This window comes from Bos indicus x Bos taurus, chromosome 10 (genome assembly GCF_003369695.1).
Source record: "Bos indicus x Bos taurus breed Angus x Brahman F1 hybrid chromosome 10, Bos_hybrid_MaternalHap_v2.0, whole genome shotgun sequence".
Classification (NCBI taxonomy): domain Eukaryota; kingdom Metazoa; phylum Chordata; class Mammalia; order Artiodactyla; family Bovidae; genus Bos; species Bos indicus x Bos taurus.
This window is the reverse complement of record NC_040085.1, coordinates 54,222,245-54,243,505: the sequence shown is the minus strand read 5'-3', so window position 1 is coordinate 54,243,505 and position 21,261 is coordinate 54,222,245. Positions and strand designations below refer to the sequence as shown.

At 40.9% G+C, this 21,261-nt stretch overlaps 1 protein-coding gene across 3 annotated transcripts in view; it reads right to left on the bottom strand.

The window, feature by feature from the left end:
• The window catches only part of ATP8B4 (ATPase phospholipid transporting 8B4 (putative)), a 292,569-nt gene that overhangs the window by 33,811 nt on the left and 237,497 nt on the right, over positions 1-21,261 (bottom strand). For all 3 annotated transcript variants that reach the window (XM_027554041.1, XM_027554043.1, XM_027554042.1), the window contains 3 exons: positions 17,065-17,212; positions 14,095-14,278; positions 13,216-13,439 (listed from right to left, as the gene is read on the bottom strand). In XM_027554041.1, coding sequence (XP_027409842.1) covers positions 13,216-13,439; positions 14,095-14,278; positions 17,065-17,212 — 556 coding nt within the window. The remainder of the gene's footprint in view (positions 1-13,215; positions 13,440-14,094; positions 14,279-17,064; positions 17,213-21,261) is intronic.

Sequence of the window (21,261 nt, the reverse complement as noted above, 5' to 3'; positions counted from 1 at the left end):
AGGGACATACTAGCCAGATCATGACCCACATGGACTCCCATCCATTTTCTCCCCTTCCAGGCATCCTCAAGCCCTCTACTACCTCCACTATCCCCATCTCTCTCTTCTGCTCATCCCCATTGTTATGGATTGACCAGATGCCCCAAAGAGATGGAAGGGGTAAAGGAGGGTGGAGGAGGGATTCTTTTGCAGCCTCTCGTGTGAGCAGCATTCTGGCCTGAGACTATATCAGACCACTGCTGACATTCTGATTTGGGGTGACTCAAAATTGTTTATATAAACAGGAATCTTGAACAAAAATATTTGTCCTAGGAACTGCATCCTCCTAGGGGCAGCCATACCACCTCTACTTCCAAATTTTCTGTTCTGCATGATGCTACTAATCTCTTTGGAAGCCTAAAAGTGTCTCTTTACAGATCAGAAAAAAAAAAAGTGGAGTGTTCCTTTTCCCTACCTCACTGTTTTCCTATTTAGGGAAAGCTCCTCCTTGCTCCCTTCTCTGTGGGAGCAATTTATCAACCTTATCAACCATTTTATATAGAGTAAAAATACCCCAGCTACAAATTACAATCTAACAGCCTGGGGAACACAAAAGCTATGATTTATAGAATACCACATTTAAATAAACTTTAATAAGGATCTCAGACAGTTACAAAGGGCTTTCTATTCTGAGACCCTTGGCTTAGCTCCTTGTTCAAATGACAGGACGAAATACCTCTCTGGAGACATGTATTCATCCCTTTGCTGTGTGTTTCAGAGGAGAACTATATAATGATACATTTTTTTTTCTTTTTGGCCTTAAAAAACATTTGCCATTTAAAGAAAACACATTGTGGGATAAATATGAGGTGCTCAGCCTCAACACATCTGTTACTGATTTGTGTAATTAACAGAAACCCACTAGCTGGATCCAGGAGTAATGGCCCAAGCCTGAGCACCCACCCCTCCCTGGGTTTTCCCCAGAGCACATCTGGAAGGCGAGGTGGTGGCAGGGGAGTGAGGGGGGAGGCGGGTGGGGACTGCCAGCCAGGTTGAGATGGGCTTGCAGGTAACCAAATCCATGAAGTCATCCAAGCCTTAAGATTAGTCGCACTCTTTCACGTCACTTTCCAAACTTTTCATTATGAGTTTTCTTATACTGTTTGACAGAACTAATGTTTTTCTGGCCTTGACAAGATAATTGTTTCCATATCACAGCAGAACTTAAAAAAAAAAAAAAAAAACATACACAGCCCTGTATCTCACTGACAATGATAAATTGTCATCAGATAATATCAGAAGTACACAGTGCCAGTATTTGCATGGTTTCAAATGTGAATTTCCTAAACAGGGATTCAACCAATGGGTTTGTTTTTGTTTTTGTTTTTTTGCTGTGGGGTTTTTTGTTCGTTTGTTTGTTTGTTTGTTTTGAGGTGGGTGGGGGTTTTATCTTTATTAAAAGTCTTGAGGGCATAAGGTACTTTAAAAATAAGTTACGCATATAAATAGTATACATGAGCACACAGTGGATTCCATGAAAACCATGCAGGCTTTGATGACAGATTGGAATAAGGTATGTCCTTAGAAAGGATCCATGATTTAGTTTAAAGATTTATATGATCTTTCTCCAAATCCTCCTGCTCCAGAAATCTGGTTGGAAATCTCATCAGGAGAGATTATATTTAAATTGTCTTTTTAGTGGCAGTTTGCTGGCAGAAGGTGGCCTTCAGCTTCCAGATGATTCCAGGAGGCAGTTTGCCTAGAGGCAGGCCTGGCCTTTCTAAGGATCTGAGTTGTGGGAGACACTCCCTACAGTACAAGGTCTCTCCCTCTCAATAAGACAGTTCATTTTCTCCCATAGTCATAGTATACTGAGTGTTTCTGGATGTTTCTCCTTCCTTTAGATTCCAAACAAAGCAAACATTTGCCTGATTAGGGGTTAGGAGAAGACAGTTTTTTTCTTAAAGATATAGCCATTCTCTCGAAGGTCCTTGGAGAAAGAAACAACAACCCACTCCAGTATTCTTGTCTGGAAAGTCCCATGGACAGAGGAGCCTAGCAGGCTACAGTCTGTGGAGTCACAAGAGCCAGACACGACTTAGCAACTAAATCGCCACCACCATTCTCTCAAGTCTGTAACAATTCCAGTGGCCACTCATCAAGCAGAGCAGAATGAGCACTGAAGAAAAAGTCAGAAGGCATGGTGAATTCTGGTCTTTGCCTTGTCTATTGCTGATCCTCAGCTCTTAGGGAACTTGGATTCCTCCTCTATAAAATGAGGAACTAGACTCAGTATCACTGACATTCCCTGCCAGAGCAAAGATTCTACATTTCAACAAGGCACACACATTTTGTTCTGTATCCAGGCTGCTTCTCCCAGGAAAGGTCCACCCAGCAAAGCAAACAAAGAGAATTTGGTCCCTGCCCAGCATATTCTTTCCCCATGTGTCCAGAAACAGTCACAACAGAGGCGAGCCACTGAGGTTAAGCAAAGGGAAGTCCACAAGCCAAGTACAACCAGCCTGCAGCACACCATCCTCCATCCCAGTGACCTCAGGGCCACCATCTCACAAGCAGTGAGAGGTCCCACCCATCAGCCCCTGGGAACCTTGCACGTCACAGCTGAATGGGCTCACACATCTGCCCCAACCCACCTACCAGGAATCTACTGGAGCTCTCGTCAGAGAATAAGAGCCTAGACAAAATTCACCAGGCACCGAGAGACAGGCCAAGGTAGTAAAGAAACAGCATATGTCATTTCATTAAGTAATTAAACTAGTGTCTTAAAAGTCAGCAACATGTCTATGGACACACATCTGTTCACGTTTGGTCAGATGTTTTCAGCTGCAGAGTGGATTACTTCAAAGCAGTCTGTTGAGAGAGGCAGGGAAGAAATATTTAGGTGTTTATGAATCATGCTGAGATTGGACAGGGTTGGCCCCAAGATACATCCCATCCGTGACAAATTTAATTTTAAAAAACCCTTGGTGGAAAAATAAGAGAAAGGTGACTACAGAGTTACTTGACATCAGTTTCATATTTATGAAAATGAAACCATTCCCAGGCTGTTAAGTTCCCTGAGGGCAGGAACTGCATCTCTCTGGTTCATTCTCTTATCGCTGGAGGCCAGCAAAGCACTTGGCCCCAAACTGGCACTCAGTTTCGTCTTTTGAAATGAATGAGCATTCAGAGACTATAGGTTCTGTGCTAGAGGATGTCAGCGAGTCTCAGTCTTGTGGTGATTAAAGAGGTGACTGCAGATCAGGCCTGCCAAGGATGGACCTCTGCCCACATGCCTAATGTTACTGCATCTGCGGGGCCCTGGAGGTTTTATTACTACTGGCTCCATTTCACTGCGGAGCTTTCAATTCCACTGAAGCAATTTAGGAGAAGGATGGCAGGGGTGGGAAGACTTCAGACAGCCAACTTTCATTAACAGATTGGAAGTAAGCAGCTTTCTAATGGGTTCTACAGGCTAAGAAAGCCTGTCACCCAGCATGTGGCTTTGGAGGCCCAGGACAGCTCAATGAGTTCAGTGGGTGAAAAAGTGTCACTGAAAAAATGTCCCCTATTCAAAAATTCTCCTTCTATGCAGACTAGTGTCTCTCCCAAAAATGTTGTTTTCTTTTCACTTGCCTCATTTACAGCATATTGTCCTTAGAAAAACAGGGCTAAGAAAAAAAACCAAAGAATTTTTTCAGTTAAACCTGTTGTTAATCAGGAGTTTTTAGTGAAAAACAGGGAATGGAAAAGAGACCATGAACCCAACCAATCCCAATTCCACATCTAGGTTGCCCTCACAGCCAGTTCTTAGTAATACTAACACATCAGCCCACTCACATGTGGGTGGTATGCAGCATGCGTGTGTGCTTAGTCGCTCAGTCCATGACCTTCGGACTAGAGTCCACCAGGCTCCTCTGTACGTGGGATTCTCCAGGCAAGAATACTGGAGTGGATTGCCATTTCCTTCTCCAAGGGATCTTCCTGACCCAGGGATCGAACCTGCCTCCTGTGTCTCGTGCACTGGCAGGCAGATTCTTTACCACTGCGCCACCTGGGAAGCCCAGGGTAGGATGGGGGAACACCAGTGTTTTCATCTTTATAGAAGTACAACATCTGTTCTAAAATATACTTCTTGCTTTATACAGTAATACCATGCAGTTTATAAAAGTTATTTCTGAATGAGTTGATTTTAAGTGCAATTTTAGAAATTAAAAAGATATTTTAAATTCCACTAATAGCAGGTCAGTTGGAAAGTATTCAGGTGTGACAGGAGGGTTTTCCTCCTTTTAATAAAATATGTTATACCTTTGCTTCCCAGATGGCACAAAGATAAAGAATCCAGCTGCCAATGCAGGAGATGCAGGTTTAATCCCTGGGTCGGGAAGATCCCCTGGAGAAGGAAATGGCAACCCACTCCAGTATTCTTGCCTGGAAATTCCATGAACAGAGCAGCCTGGTGGGCTACAGTCCACAGGGTTGCCAAGAGTTGGATATGACTGAGCACACACACACTTAAAACTTTATACAAACCAGCCCCTGCATCCCTGAGGTAGCTAGACTTTCAGGCCTCCAGACTTCCACTTAATTTTGAAAATATTCATATTCTCACCTGAGATTTAATTGAGCCCCTGAAGTCACACCAAGTCCTCATAGATTTCTCCCTTTCCCTTGCTCTCCTATTAACTTCAAATTCAGTACTTCTATGAGACATATTTGTGCATGTGTCTATTTCCTAATGAGGAAATGAGTACTCTGTGGGTAGGGACTTGACCTAGTCATCATTTTATCTTCTCTTCCCAAGTCAGTAAACAAGCATTTTTACTAGCAACTTGATAATGCCATGTGACTCATGGCTATGGGCGAGGGATGAATTATTCAATTTAAAATGATAAAAATTTAAATGTTTATGAAATCAGAGTAAACAATTTGTAATAAATGTACATTTCTGAGTGCCATTAAGAAAAATAACATTTTTGAAGAATGTAAAACAAGAGGGATTTCTCAAAAATGTGATGATTTTTTTAATGAGAAAGTACAAAATGTTATGTTCTCAGATATATAAAGGTTGATATATATCCACATATATTTGTTTTTATAATAAGGACAAAACTTTGAGGATAGTGAAAATGAGTTTGTAAAAGTTTAGATGTAACCCCCTGTCCCTACTTTAGCATTTAAGACAGGGTTATTTCATCCCTAGACTAGAGCTAATTAATAGAAGTTTTTGAAGGAGAGGACCATAAATAGCTTATTCTTCTAGGAAAAATATTCTTAGCATCATATTGTGCTTTGTACATCTTACCACTTCAAAACATTGAAACTATGATAAATAGTTTTGAAACTCTCACCACAGAGACATCTATTCCAGAATTTCCCAAAGATGGGTTCCGTATGATACTTGTTCTATAGAACTTTACGCCTATTGCTTGGAAAAAAACAGGGTTCTATGCCAAGTGAGTTTGGGTAATAACACCAAATCTCATTGATTCTAAGACTATTTATCATAAGAGACAGCATAATCAATGCAAAGATTAGACCAAAGTGGGGATCTAACATTCTCATAAAGCTAAGGCAACAAAGGACTGAATCCTTAGTGTGAGAGTACAGAGGAAATAAATCTTCACGCAGAAAGGGACTGCAAGGAAATTTGCCTGTTTCAGCCTTGGCACCAGCTAAATGGAGAGACAAAAAAAAAAAAAAAAATCTCCTGAAACCTGAATCTCTGATGGTATTCAGCAGAGTCTGCAATATAAATTCAAAAAAAAAAAAAAATCCTAAAACAGAGAGAAAGATCTCCGGGAGGTAGTGTCCTCAGGGACTCAGTGCATGCCACACAAATGCTCTCTAGAAAAGAGAGACTCAGGAGTGATGTGATCATGATGGCAGCTTAGGTCATCCCCAGCTTCAGTTCCCCTCACAAAAAGACCACCCAGCAACTGTCCACAGCCAAGAGAGCACTGTGAAACCCCAGGAATGGGAGTGAGTGCCCCACTGGATCACAGAGACCGAGAAGGATCACATTAGAAGGGAAAGAAGAACTACACTCTGACCCTGTCACCTCTCCCCCAGGCTGGCACAGCAATGCACCAAAAGGGTCCCTCTGGGCCTATGGTTTCTCCAGTGAGAGAAACAGAGCCCAAAGTGGATCAGATAGAGACGTAAGGGAGACAGACTTATAGCAATCAGCACTCAGCAGCACTGAAGCAGAGATGCCAGCCAGGGGCTCTGCCCATTTGCAGAGCTGACCCAGTAACCCCTTCTGGCCAGGAAATCTTGTTTGGTCCAGGCAGTTCTGCCTGATATGGGTACTCAGTCAACAAGCTATATTTGCTGTGTACCCCATTCTGTAGCCTCACCGGGGCAGAAGAGAAAACTTATAACCCCACCTAACTGCTGAATATAGCCCCCAGTCCCACTGAACCAGGAAGCCTGGGCAGTGAACCCAGGGAACCCTCCATCCTACAGCCTGTTTATACAGACCCCTAGATCAGAAGGCCTACCCAAGTCTCAGGTATAGCTTCTGACCCCATACAACCATGGAGTCAGAACAGTGACCCTGGGCAGCCTCAAAGCCCAGCCTGTGATACTATCCAGTCAAGGAACCCAGTCTGTAGATCCACCCTGAAGCAGAGCCCAACAGACAGAACTGCCCAACTGCTAAACACTGCCTATAACCCAGCCCACTCAGGGAGCTCAGCTAGTGTATCTACTCAACCATGGAGCAAATCACCTCTGGGTTCTACCTGATGAGGGAACCCAGACAGGAGCCCAGCCCAGCTTTGGGGTACACACTTTGGTCCCACCTAATCACAGAGAACAGCCTGAGGTCCCTCCAAACTTACAGCCCTGCAGGTGGCTCTACATAAACAAAGAATCCAGCCAGTAGCATCATCTGGTCAGGAAACAGTCTGAGATGTCATCTACCATGAGCAATCACAGAGCCCAGCCAGCAACAGCCCCCTGACCTCAGAGCACACGCAGGGACTTCACCTACTAGAGACCCTGACAGAACCCCCCACCTGCCCACAGAGCTGCCAGCTGGCCCATTTAGTACTCCAAGCTGAAGGAGATCTACGAACTGTCTGACAAGGAATTCAGAATAATCCTCTTAAAGAATTTCAGTGAACTGTAAGAACCCAGAGGAAACAAAAACTAAGAGAACAATACATAAACAAAATGAGAAGTTCAACAAAGAAATGGAAATCATCAAAACAAAAATCCTACAGCTGAAGGATACAATGACTGAAGATGTCAATAGAGAGCACCAACAAAGTGGAAGAAAGAATCAGTAAACTAGAACATAGGTCATTTGAAATTATCCAGTCAAACTCAATGAAATAGAAAGCAAAAATGATGATTTTCATGGGCTGGAGAGAGAAGGAAATAGGGAGTTGCTTTTCAATAGATATAGAGTTTGTTTCAGTTTTATAAGATGAAAAAGTTCTGAAGGTCTGTTGCATAACAGTGTGAATGCACTTTTAATATACTGAATGGTACATTTAAAATGGTTAGGACACTAAATTTTATGTTTATGTGTCTTAACACAATTAAAAATATTTTAAAATTATTTTTAAAAAGCTGACATAGACTATAATTAAAAGACCTACTTCATATGATTATTATAAGAATTGAACAAATACAGGTAAAACGTTTAAACAATGCCTGGCACATAGTAAGTGATAGTTAAGTGTTAGCTATAATTACAATCTGCTTTTATCCTTACTTGTTGGTATCAACAATATCATGACTCCACTTAGAAGATGACATCAAAGCATTCATGTCATTACGAGGGTACTGTCATTGACCTGCTGCCTTTTCCTCTCCAACAAGTTACTACTTGCCACTCTGCTGACAAGCCTATCTACTGTTGTGAAAATCCTGGACCTGGAACCTTAAATTCTCCACAGTGTGGATAGCTAATAAAATTTGTGAGATCAGTTTGCCATGTCCACCAAGAAGACACCTCTCAGACATCCCTTTCTGTACCTAAGATACCAGTTCCTGCAGACATCACAGTCTGACACATAGTAAATATTCACTGATTTGATGAAAGCCTTTGGTGGTAAGACTGAAGTATCCTGTCCAGTAGGTATAAACCTAAGTCTCAATTTGATCAAATCATCATAAAAGTTAGGGCAAATGGCCCTAATAGCAATCCAAGATAGCAATCCAAGATTTCTACTCAGTAGCCCAATTGGTCTCATGTGGTGACTCCTCCTCTGCTTAAAGAGGATATTCCCTGCCTTATTTAAATCAGCCAAGATCCAGCCAAAGCAAAATAAACCAGGGAAAATCCACTCTACGTCTTTTTTAGAATGAAGCCAAATATATATATATATATATATATATATATATATATATATATATAAATAACTAATAAATATTACCTGTGGCCCAATTAACTATCATATTATATTAATACAACTGAAAAAACATCATTCTACTTTCTGGAATCAATGCCATAATCACACTAAGATCTTAAGACACTGACTCCACAGTGTTAGTCAGGCTGTACTTATTTACACAGACCAGATGCGAAGCCTATAGAAATGGCCCTTGGTGCAGGTATAGTAAATGGCACCTGCAGGAGTGACTGGAGGCAAGTTGGAAGGACTCTCCTTGCTGGATCTGCCTCAAGAAACACAAGGAAGGACTCTAGAGACATCCTACAACACTGAAATGACTATACACCTTCTATGTGCCAGGTGTCATTCAAGAGTGTAGGCTGAGGGACTTCCCTGGTGGTCCAGTGGTTAAGAATCCACCTTCCAATGCAGAGGACCAAGGCTCAATATCTGATTAGGGAACTAAGACCCTACCTGCCATGGGGAGACTAAGCCCATGTGCCACAACAAAGATCCCTCATGCCACAACCAAGACTCAATGTATCCAAATAAGAATAAAAAAGTAAAATACATAAATAAAAATAGTCATGGGTGCACAACTCAGATATGCTTTCTTTCCTGGAGGAGTTCAGAGTTAAGCTAGATAAAATCATAGTAGACTGAGTTGATTGGGAAAAGCAATCCTTTCTCCTGAAACAAATACCCCTCTTTCTCCTGACCTTGTCTTAGTGCATGTATAAGCCTCAGGGGCCAAGGTTTTGGCAAGGTGTATAAAGAGATTCTAAGCCCTCTGGAACAATTCTATTGGGAGGGGTGATAAGATGTTGGCTTAAGTGGCCCCTCTGCCTTAGAAAAGATAAGTAGAGTCTAGAATGGACCAAACAGCATCAGCAGACTGGATTTCACTATGGGCTCTGGGTTCAAAAAGCATATCTTCAGATTTTCTTCTGTATTGGCCAGCTCCCTGGTTCTCAAAATATGGTCCCCCACCTGCAGCATCAGCATCTACAGGCAACTTTCTAGAATTGCAAATTTCTGGGCTCTGCCTCCTACCTACTGAATCAGAAACTTGATGGGAAGCTGTGCTTTAGAAGCCCTCCAGGTAACTCCCATGCACATTAAAACTTGAGAACCACTGGTCCAGCTCAACTCACAACCGTCAGAAAGAATACAGAGGGCCAGTCCAGACTGACAATGGATTTAAAAGAAGGCCATGCAATTAACTAGTTTTCAGTGTAAAACATAATATAGGGTTGGCCAAAAAGTTCATTTGGGTTTTTCTATAAGATCTTATGGGAAATCTCTAATGAACTTTTTGGCCCACCCGGAATAACAAATAATAAAAAGGAGAAGACAGGAACACAGAAAAGAAACATGCTTAATTAAATCAACCATTTATGAAACCTAATCATAAATGGGTGATGTGCCTCATAGCTGAGTTTACATCAGGTATTCATGTCTTTAGTGCAATCATTTTTCCCCCTTGCTGTTCTCTTTCAAACTGAAAATACTGTTGAGAAGATTAAAAGTCTAGTTGCTTAACATCTGACTCTGCCAGTTTTATCAGATCCTGAAAGCAGAGCATAAAATCACACAAATGTAGACATTACAAGTCATTGAATATTCATTTCAATTTCACAGTTTCAACAAAGACAACTCTGATGGTAAACCTGCCTATCCAAGCTTCGTGTGTCTGCACATTCAAATCATAACTACTCCTCTGTGTCCTAAGAGGTCTAAGTAAGAGTTGACATCTCTTCAGTGTCTTATGATTTTTCAAAAGTCCCAAACATTTGCAGTATGAAAACTGGATATCTCAAAACACCACCTGGCAAATAGCCTTGTTTCATTCTCAAGGGGAAGAAAAGCCAACAGCCCAGGAGGCCACAGGCCACACTCACACTTGTCTTTGTTGCACTTAAGGTGGAATTATAAGCAGGTAAATATCCCCACCCTGGTGCCTTTTGGGGGGGAGTGCTAAGAAAACTTTTATTTCTGAGAAGGTAAAATCAAGACCACAATAAACTGGAAAATTCTTAAAAAGATGGGAATACCAGACCAACTTACCTGCCTTTGAGCTTGTGGAGGTGATGGAATTCCAGTTGAGCTATTTCAAATCCTGAAAGACGATGCTGTGAAAGTGCTGCACTCAATATGTCAGCAAATTTGGAAAACTAAGCAACAGCCACAGGACTGGAAAAGGTCAGTTTTCATTCCAATCCCAAAGAAAGGCAATGCCAAAGAATGCTCAAACTACCATGCAACTGCACTCATCTCACATGCTAGTAAAGGAATGCTCAAAATTCTCCAAGCCAGGCTTCAATAGTACGTGAACCATGAACTTCCAGATGTTCAAGCTGGTTTTAGAAAAGGCAGAGGAACCAGAGATCAAATTGCCAATACCCCTTGGATCATCGAAAAAGCAAGAGAGTTCCAGAAAAAAAACATCTACCTCTGCTTTATTGACTATACCAAAGCCTTTGACTGTGTGGACCACAACAAACTATGGAAAGTTCTTCAAGAGATGGGAATACTAGACCACCTGACATGCCTCTTGAGAAATCTGTATGCAGGTCAAGAAGTAATAGTTAGAACTGGACATAGAACAACAGACTGGTTCCAAATTGGGAAAGGAGTACATCAAGGCTGTATATTGTCACCCTGCTTATTTAACTTATATGGAGAGTACATCATGTGAAATGCCAGGCTGGATGAACCACAAGCTGGAATCAAGATTGACAGGAGGAATATCAATAAACTGAGATATGCAGATGACACCACCCTTATAGCAGAAAGTGAAGAGAAACTACAGAGCCTCTTGTTAAAAGTGAAAGAGGAGAGTGAAAAAGTTGGCTTAAATCTCAGCATTCAGAAAACGAAGATCATGGCATCTGGTTCCATCACTTTATGGCAAATAGATGGGAAAACAGTGACAGACTATTTTGGGGGACTCCAAAATCACTGCAGATGGTGATTGCAGCCATGAAATTAAAAGACACTTGCTCCTTGAAAGAAAAGCTATGACCAACCTAGACAGCATATTAAAAAGCAGAAACATTACTTTGCCAGCAAAGGTCCATCTAGTCAAAGCTATGGTTTTTCCAGTAGTTGTGTATGGATGTGAGAGCTGGACTATAAAGAAAGCTGAGTGCCTAAGAATTGATGCTTTTGAACTGTGGTGTTCGAGAAGAGTCTTAAGAGTCCCTTGGGCTGCAAGGGGATCAAACCAGTCAATTCTAAAGGAAATCAGTCCTGACTATTCATTGGAAGGACTCATGCTGAAGCTGAAACTCCAATACTTTGGCCACCTGATGCAGAGAACTGACTCACTGGAAAAGACCCTGGTGGTGGGAAAGATTGAAGGCAGGAGGAGAAGGGGATGACAGAGAATGAGATGGTTGGATGGCATCACCGACTCAATGGACATGAGTTTGAGCAAGCTCCGGGAGTTGGTGAAGGACAGAGAAGCCTGGAGTGCTGCAGTCCATGGGGTCACAAAGAGTCAGACACGACTGAGCAACTGAACTGAACTGAAAAATCAAGACTTTGTTTTATTTGAACTGTCTAGAGATTACCAAAAATATCAACAAAAATATCAGAGTCTGCTTTTCGTTTTGGAGAATGTTATTATTAAAAGAGAAAATTCGGGTACAGGTGTGCCTTACTTAAGAAATTTCAACTTCTCAGAGAAAGAGAAAAATGTACAATACCTATTTTCTTTACCACAAGGATTCACTAATTTCCCTCAGCACATTTAACATGCTGCTACTGCTGCTAAGTCACTTCAGTTGTGTCTGACTCTGTTCGACCCCATAGACGGCAGCCCACTAGGTTGCTCTGTCCCTGGGATTCTCCAGGCAAGAATACTGGAGTGGGTTGCCATTTCCTCCTCCAATGGATAAAAGTGAAAAGTGAAAGTGAAGTCACTCAGTTGTGTCCGACTCTTCACGACCCCACGGACTGCAGCCTACCAGGCTCCTCCATCCATGGGATTTTCCAGGCAAGAGTACTGGAGTGGGGTGCCATTGCCTTCTCCAACATTTAACATAAATGCCAAAATTTAATTCATACTCAATTTTTCTGAAATAAAATAATTGAAAAAATCGCTCCATGTATACCGTTGAAACCAGTAACTAAAACCAACAGGAAAGAAGAAATCTCCAATAATAGTTACTGTTACCATTTCATTCTCAAGAACAATCTTTTTCTTTTGTTGTTGTCTAAAATAGTGATGCCATTTTTTATACACAAATATATTTAAATGCTGTAAGTCTTACGTTTTACAGTTGATCCTCAGGATCAAAACTTTCCTGATATCCAAGATATGGGCTTAAGTAACCTTTAAGATGGCTATAAATAGATATAAAAATAGAATCCTAGTTTACAAATTTGCTAATATTTCTTCCTTGCCACCAACATAACCTATAGATCATTTTTAGCTAATGAATTGCTATCAAAACAGCCTTGAGGTTGGAGTTTCAATTCCTTCCCCTAATTTGAAATATTTACAGTTAGTGTGTTGGGTGAGTGACCATCTTCCTAATAGATACGTTTCAACATTTCTTATTATTGTTTCTCAAATCCTCAATTAAAACTACAGCAAGCTTACCTGTCATCATACAACATTTCAATAAAAATATAAAAATGCACAGAAAGGTTGTACTCATTAGTTATTATGTAAATAAGCAAAAGATAAAAATCTAGCTAAATTATTTTTTTAGGTTGAAAGCTCAGGTCAACTATGAATTACATAATTGTCACACTGTCATTTGTATTAGACATATGAAAACGATCTCTATATATTATAAAGAACCATGAAGAACAGTCATCGACAATCCAGGGGATCTTATAAAAGAAAAAAAAAAATTTTTTTTTTTTTTTTGCTAACCTGGGCTGAGAAACCACAGAAGAAACCAAACCAGAAATGCACGAGTGTGAAGGCAAAATTCTTATAGAAGAAATAGCATAAGAATTTGCACATTCGGACGTAGGACCACCTTCCATGAACAAGGAGAAGCCTTTGGAGGTATCTGAACTGTGCAAATGAGTAGTCGCTGGCTAGGACTGCCTGCAGTCCTTCCTGGCCACTGATGCCGACGCCAATGTGAGCACCTACAAAGAAGAAGGACACTTTCACTTCCCAGACAAAGACACCTCTTTGGGGAAACTATCACTCCTTTTCTTTTTCTTTCTTTCTTTATAGCCATATGGCACGGCTTGGGGTATCTTAATTCCCCGACCAAGGACTGAACCTGGGCTTCAGCAGTGGAAGCACCAAGTTCTAACCACTGGACCACCAGGGAATTCCCCTATCAATCTTCTTGTAATACTATTATTTATTCATGGAAATCTTACAGCTATAGCATTTATCATTTTTCCCACACATTATCTCACGAAACACTCTTGATAGTTAGGTATTTATCCTAGTTTTACAAGAGAAAATTGCTCAGAAAGTTCAGTAACTTGAACAAAGATTTACAATTTGTGGCAAAACATAACATTTGGGACTATGTGTCTAGTGTTCATTCCTCTACACCACAGCTACTTACTTCTCCAAATAGTGATAGATACACAAATGATTTAATTAAAGACAGAGGGTTGTTTTGTTTTGTTTTTTTAATGAATGGTGGATGCATTGTACCTGAAAATATTCATTTTAGAACCACTGGGAAAATTAAATTTCAATGCAATTTCCATTATATATTGCCAAATGCTGAACTGGGCTTCCACGTCTGTAGTGTGCCCCATTAAGCAAATGTCTCCTTACTTTTGATCATGCTGACATCATTGGCTCCATCGCCAATGGCCAAAGTGACAGCATTTCTGTACTTCTTCACAAGCTCTACTACTTGGGCTTTCTGGAGAGGGGTGACTCGGCAGCAAATCACAGTCTTACACATGCAGGCAAGTTCCAGAAGATCATTCTTGACATCACTTTCTAGGGCATGGGCCTAGGTTATTTAAAAAAAAAAAATCCACAATAGAACAAGAGAGATGTCATTTGGGAAGCAGATTTCTTATTTTTCAACTGATTTCTAAACAGTTTAATTCATTTCAGTAAGTCATTGTTGACTCAGGGTCACACAAACAACAAAAGAAGAGAGTACTGAACGCCTACTATGTGCCAGGGAATTTTACCATAAAAATAAAAAACACAGCGCCCTGCGTGTCCTCACCGGTGCATTATCATGCTGTGCTGGCAAGGTACAGTTCAATGCCAGGGAAGCACCAGAATCCACTAAAATAAGGGAAAGTGAAGGACGGCCCATCTACCCCTTCACCAAGCTTAGAATGAACTACAAAGTGACGATTTGTTTGTTCTGCATGGTGACATTTTTGTTTCCTTTGCATTGTTGTTTTGTAATTTAGTGTTTATTGTTGTGGTTGTTGATGTGAGGGCAGATGAGGAGCAAATGATCCAGAGATCAGTCCTTGAAGAGCACAGTGACTGAAATCAGGAGAGTCCTGTGCAAAGGGTGGCATGCAACCTGTATCTCAGACAGGGTGCATCAACCAGTTCCACCCTTGCTCCTCCCCAAATACATCAGAGCCTTTAGACACACCAAGAAAGGACTGAAAAAGAGAACATAGTCCTTTGCAATTAACTATAATTTTTTTTTCTAGAAAATATCTCACTCTACATTATTTAGTAAATGCATTAAGAGAGAACAGGAACCCATCTAACCTTTGAGTGGGCATTATCTTTGAATGAATCTCTAGCAAGATGTTCATAGCCCATCACATTCTGGTCCCTACATTCCTTTTGAGGTCTGTCTTCTACCACCACCTTTAAGTTTAGTCTTTACTCCTGTCATGCCAAATTGCTTGTTTCTACAAGTTAACAGGTTATTTCCTGCCTCTGTGCTTTTGCACTTGCTGTTTCCTCTACCTGAAAATATCGCTTTCTCTAGGAATTCTTCCCTAAATTTCCCATGAGGAACTAAATGGGCTGCTTTGCCTCTATGCTCTCAAAGCACCATGTGCCTGCTTCTGTATAGTATTTGTCACAATACTGTGAGATTAGCTCTCCCACCAGATGACAATCTCTAAAACAGAGACTGTTCTCTTCATATCCTTATCCATCTTCAGGCTCTAGCACTATGACCTGGGCATGCTTAATAAATGTTAATGGGATGAAAGCAAAGATGGGTGAATGAGTATAAAAACATAACTCTAATGTAGAAAATTCTCATGTCAAGGCCTAGAATTTTTAGGGGAAATTGTGAATTAGCATTCTCAAATATAATTTACACTCTCTGAAACAGAAAGCTGGTAACTGGCTGTCTTGCTCAGAATGGTTCCCATCTCTCTCTTTTTTCTTTATTATCAACAACAAAAACAGACACAGACTGTGAGAAAAAAGATCCAGTTACACTCTGCAAAGCAGCAAGATCTGAGCAAAGTGAAATCACGATATTTTTTAAACTGACCATAGTAGGAGAAACACAGCCAATTCTCCTTAAATGAATAATGATATTTCATGGTTTCTAAAGCTCAGGCTTTGAAGCTGAGGGAATTCTTGAAGAGCAACTTCAACTTCAATCTTAGATCTTTCTTTCAACATATTTGGAGACAGAGAGAGAAAATCATGGGTGTTAACACCTGAGTGCCCTAATTGACCTCACACTGACCTCTCTGAACCTGAGAGAAAGTCAGAGCACAAGTCTTTAGGGAATCTTTCCCAATCGTGGTCCCTGGGGAATTCAACGAAGGCCACCAGCTCCAAGTCCCAGCTGACAGGCTTAGAATTCTCAGTTGCTGCTCATTTGTGCAAGAGAGAAGTTCGTGTCATCTGGACAAACTTTCAACTAAGCTTGGCCTGCAGCTGAGCTCTGTAACTTTCCATGGTGTAGAAGACAACACATCGGTACGTCTGGAACCCAGCTGGACAATGCTCTAAACACTAAGAGCTAACAGACAGCTGATTACAAGGGGGGAAACACAATATACTCCTGTCCAACTTCTTCTGTCCTCTAAGAAATAGTCTACGAGGAGATCCGTTTGTTTTCCAATCTCTGAAAGTGAAAAATAATCATCAAAGCTGGAAAAAGATGTGAGATTAGCTCTTTGTGCATATAAATGATCATTTCACTAAAGTACAATCAGAGCTTTTGTTTTCTAAGTTAGAAACTCAGAAGAGCATTTTGATATTTGTTCAAGATTTGGAACCTGAACTACATTAAAAGCACAATGGAAGTTTATTCTATTACGACAAGAACCAGATTTCCTAATCAAAGCAAATTGTTTGGCATTGCTCTAAAATGCTGCTATTTAGAAAAACCACTAGAGGTATCTTAATGGCAGTAATTTGGTGTGGTAATTATATGAAGGTCAGGTTGTGCTCTGCAAATCACAAACGTTAGGAAGAGCAATAATTGCAGTACATCCATCCAGTTGCATTATTTTAATTGAACAACAGGAACTGTGATACTCTCCCTGAGAAAAGCATTTAAACAATACTGCTGAACAGTCTACAGTCATTAAGACAAGATTGATATTCTCTGAATTCAGCATTTCTTCAGATCCTCCCCTTTACTGTGATGGTTCAAGCAATAATGTATGAAATATATATTACAAGCTTCCCTTTCCTTTGCAAACAGGAAATCATTGTGTATGCCCTGTTTCTAGCAGTGTCATTTGTTTTGAATACACAAAAGAAGATTTCGTTATGACAGCAGAAAAGAACTCATTATTGGGGTGGAGAAAAAGAAATAACAAAAGCCTTAAGCGAACTCACCAAACTGTGGCCATTTATGATTAAGGCATAATCCCCTGTTACGGTTTCTTCTACAACTGAGTCCAGCTCCAGCGACTGCTTTTTTTCAAAAACTACATGTCCACTGGAAAAAATTCTGTTTTGTCCAAACAAATTTTCCTTTGCTTTCCTTAAAGGAGAACGGAGGAAGGCAAATCATAACAATGTATACAGAGCATACCTATCCACTCTAAGGAGAGGCTAGCCTAGAGGTGAATTCATTTCGTCACTATTCAGACAGACTGTTTCTTGCATGAGATTCAGTTTCAGTGAGCTAGCGGGATGATTTGTTGTGATGGGGGATACCATAGCAAATTTGCAAATTCCAGGAAGGAGGAGGGTAAACACAAGGAAACAGAATCATCTTGAACGTTTTAAATTACCTTAAAGCTAAATCATCATCGTGGGCTGGGTTGGAACCAGGGGCTCTTGATAAATCTGATATATAAGGTTACCTGAGCTTCATGGACTTAAGAACGACTGATCTGGCACATGATATTGTTAAATAATGGAAAGGGAAAGACTGAAGACAACTGATGAAATCTTCTAGGAATTCTGGGAAATTCTGTACATAAATTAATCAACTTGTAGAACAATGTAATACAATCCCACTTAAAACGGCAGCCTTCTGAGAAACACATCTTTTAGAAATTTGACAATAAAAACAAATAATGGCATTTACTGAATTGGCATAGTCATTATAATACAATGGGATATTTTAAGTGAAAATTGTACTCATTAGCTCCAACAATAGAGTAAGTCTTCTGAGAAAGGAGCTACAGACACCAAAGTGTAGAGGGCAGTTCCAAATGGAAACTCCCTCCAGTGCCCTAGATCTCATCAGCACTACAATAATCCTGCCCACATCCATCGCTGCTGTTTAAGAGGAGGACTGTATCGTGACTTAATACTCTTCCTTGGAAGTGGAATTTTATTCTTCTCTTCAAAATGGAAAGACAGTGCCTTTAAAGGGAGGAAAATTTCCTCTCCGAATCCCTTGGATAACAGGCTTTGAAGTAACATAGGGTGAGCTGACATGACTGCTAGAAATTTCAGTCACAACCAGGGAACCACACAGTAGGTGCCCCCAAAGATGAGTGGCAAAGCCCGACACCAACACTTCGGGCCACAGCATGCGTGTGCAAAATGAGCACCCAGGACCGAATGGGGAGAGAGGGGCCAGAAAATGGGGATTTTGTCATAGAGCGAAATGAAACGATCCCCCAAAGGCTCATCCTATGTTTAAAAAAAAATTTTTTTACTTAAATGGTTGTGTCTTTTTGTTTGTTTTTGTTTTTTGCTGTGGCTCCTCTGAAGGAAGAGAACGTTCACATTATAAAAACAACCATTTTAGCCCTCAGCTTTCTAATTATTTGAAAATGTACCACTAATTGTTTACAAGTTAAACTGAAACACACACACACACATACACACACACCTTCTAGCTCAACATCTCCTTCTGCTGTTCAAGACCAAAATCACAGCCTGCATTTAGGAACCCAAGGAACCCTGAGGTTACATGCCCTTGGCTCCAGGGGTGACATGCTATGTTTAGCAATCAGTTTGCAGAATGAATGAAAAAGATTCATAAAATCAGAGCGCTATGTGTGAAATTTAGGGAGTTAGGGTGGGGAGAGGGAGGGAGGAGTAGACATGAAAAATCATTGCTTTAAGTGGGAGATACAGGACTTTTGCATCAGATAAGTATGTAAGGGAATCCTCCTCACCATCATGAAAATTTACAGTCCCAGGTAATGAAGAAAGCAAGAGAGACAAGTTCCTCTGAAACGAAAATATTTCTCTGACAGGTTTGCAGAGCTCATGAATTAGGTCCTCAGAAAGCACCAAAGGGCCAACATCTCCTGAGGTATCCTTTTTAGTAAAAAACTTTAGTAAAGTTCTCACTTGCTGTATTAATGACTCAAACTCTTGTTTTCCCCCCAGAGAATGAAAACATTCCAAAGAAGGGTGAAGTTCATGAAAGTATTGGCTGAAATTCTATTTACTTAGGATTTTTTTCCCCTAAACTGTCTTCCTAACATCTCACATGATCCCTTTTCCAGGCAGAAAAGGGACAGACAGTGTTTCTGGCCCTGCTTAAATTCCCACTGCACTCCCTCTGCAGAGCCTCCGTTTACCCATGCTCTATAGCTGTCATTTCTTTTTCTTCCTAGAACTTAGCTCTTCAAACACCAGCTAGTTCTCACAAAGCAATTTATTAGGAGGGGAAAAGAGACACATAACTCCCTCCAAGGAATATGAACTATACAATGAACACACAATGCTTTACCACAGAATGCAAGTTACAAATGCTAAAACAAAAAGAGCGCCTGTTTTTTCCAAGCTCTGTAATGAAGGGCAGTCTGTTACAATGCTGGCATACAGAAATGCGTTAATGTCTGAGAACGACCTTGGTTGGCATTCAGAGCCCCACACCAACCACTGAAACCTCACCACACACAGAGCAAAGCACAGCTAGGCCCATGTTGGTGTACATGCAATCCATAAAGTAAAGAGAGAGCAGGAAAAAGAATCGTTTTGTCAGGCTTCTTAAGGCACTCTGTATTCAAACATTAAAAGGACCTCTTAGAAAATGGATTGAAACTATGATATTGTGTTTAGAAGAATACAATTTTGACTTTGACATGAGCACTGGACTTGAAACCTGGAGATCTGGCTTCAGGCCCAAGGTCTGCCTCTGACATGTCATATGCCCACAGCTGAGTTAGCTGACCTCTAGCCACTTGATTAGCCAGTCACAGACCCATGGGAGAACCCAGGTCTTCAAATTTCTACTCCTCTGTCTGCCGCATCAAAAAGCTTACACATGGTTAGCCACAGGCTGCCTCTAGGCTGGGACAAAGACACAGTGCTAGAGCAGCAGCTAAGGGACATTATCTTGCCATCCAAGGAGAAAGTACATGAAATTCTGACATCAAGCCCCAGTTTCATCCCTTATTAACTGTTTAACCAGTAAGATACTCAACCCCTAAACCAGTATCTTTATTAAAATCTAGGTGAAAAAAAAATAAAAAAATAAAATAAAATAAAATCTAGGTGAATGGTACCAGTCAATCACACTGGTTGATACCATTACGGACACCTGGGCAGCTCTACCAGGCTGTACTAGCAGGTCTCCAGTATTAAGTGCTCTAAAATTTTACAATTTACGATAGAAACGAAATATACTGAAACACTTTGGCAGGGTGGGAATTAGGAACAAGGGGCATTTTGTTTGGCCTGCATAATGTTTAAAAAGAATCTGTATGAATTTATGGACAACATGATGTTCACTTTCACCAAACCCCCAGCCACTAATGCCTTGTACAGCCAAGATCACACAACCAACATTACCTTTCTGACCCTGGAGCCATTTGCTTTTATGACCCCTCCTCATTCAAACAATAACTATCCACCAAATAGGTATATAAAAAAATGCAATACGCATGTTGTTGATTAAAGAGGAAACATCAGTTCCTAGGTATATCACTGGAATACTACTCAGAAGCAAGAGAGTCTCTTCATGGTTCAGTTAATTTTTCTAATAAAATATGTGATCAGTGCAACAAATATGAAACATGGATTTGGTTTGCTTGTAGGCCCAAGCAAACTTAAATCCTCAGTCTGCTTTTCTTTGGGCAGAAAACATATGTTATCAGTGAAATGTAATCACTGCAGAAGGAAATGGCAACACACTCCAGTGTTCTTGCCTGGAGAATCCCAGGGATGGGGGAGCCTGGTGGGCTGCTGTCTATGGGGTCGCACAGAGTTGGACATGACTGAAGTGACTTAGCAAAATCTTCAAAGAAACCTTCAGTTCAGTTCAGTTCAGTCGCTCAGTCGTGTCCGACTCTGCGACCCCATGAATTGCAGCACACCAGACCTCTCTGTCCATCACCAACTCCCAGAGTTCACTCAACTCACGTCCATCGAGTCAGTGATGCCATCCAGCCATCTCATCCTCTGTCGTCCCCTTCTCCTCCTGCTCCCAATCCCTCCCAGCATCAGAGTCTTTTCCAATGAGTCAACTCTTCGCATGAGGTGACCAAAGTACTGGAGTTTCAGCTTTAGCATCATTCCTTCCAAAGAAATCCCAGGACTGATCTCCTTCAGAATGGATCTCCTTGCAGTCCAAGGGACTATCAAGAGTCTTCTCCAACACCACAGTTCAAAAGCATC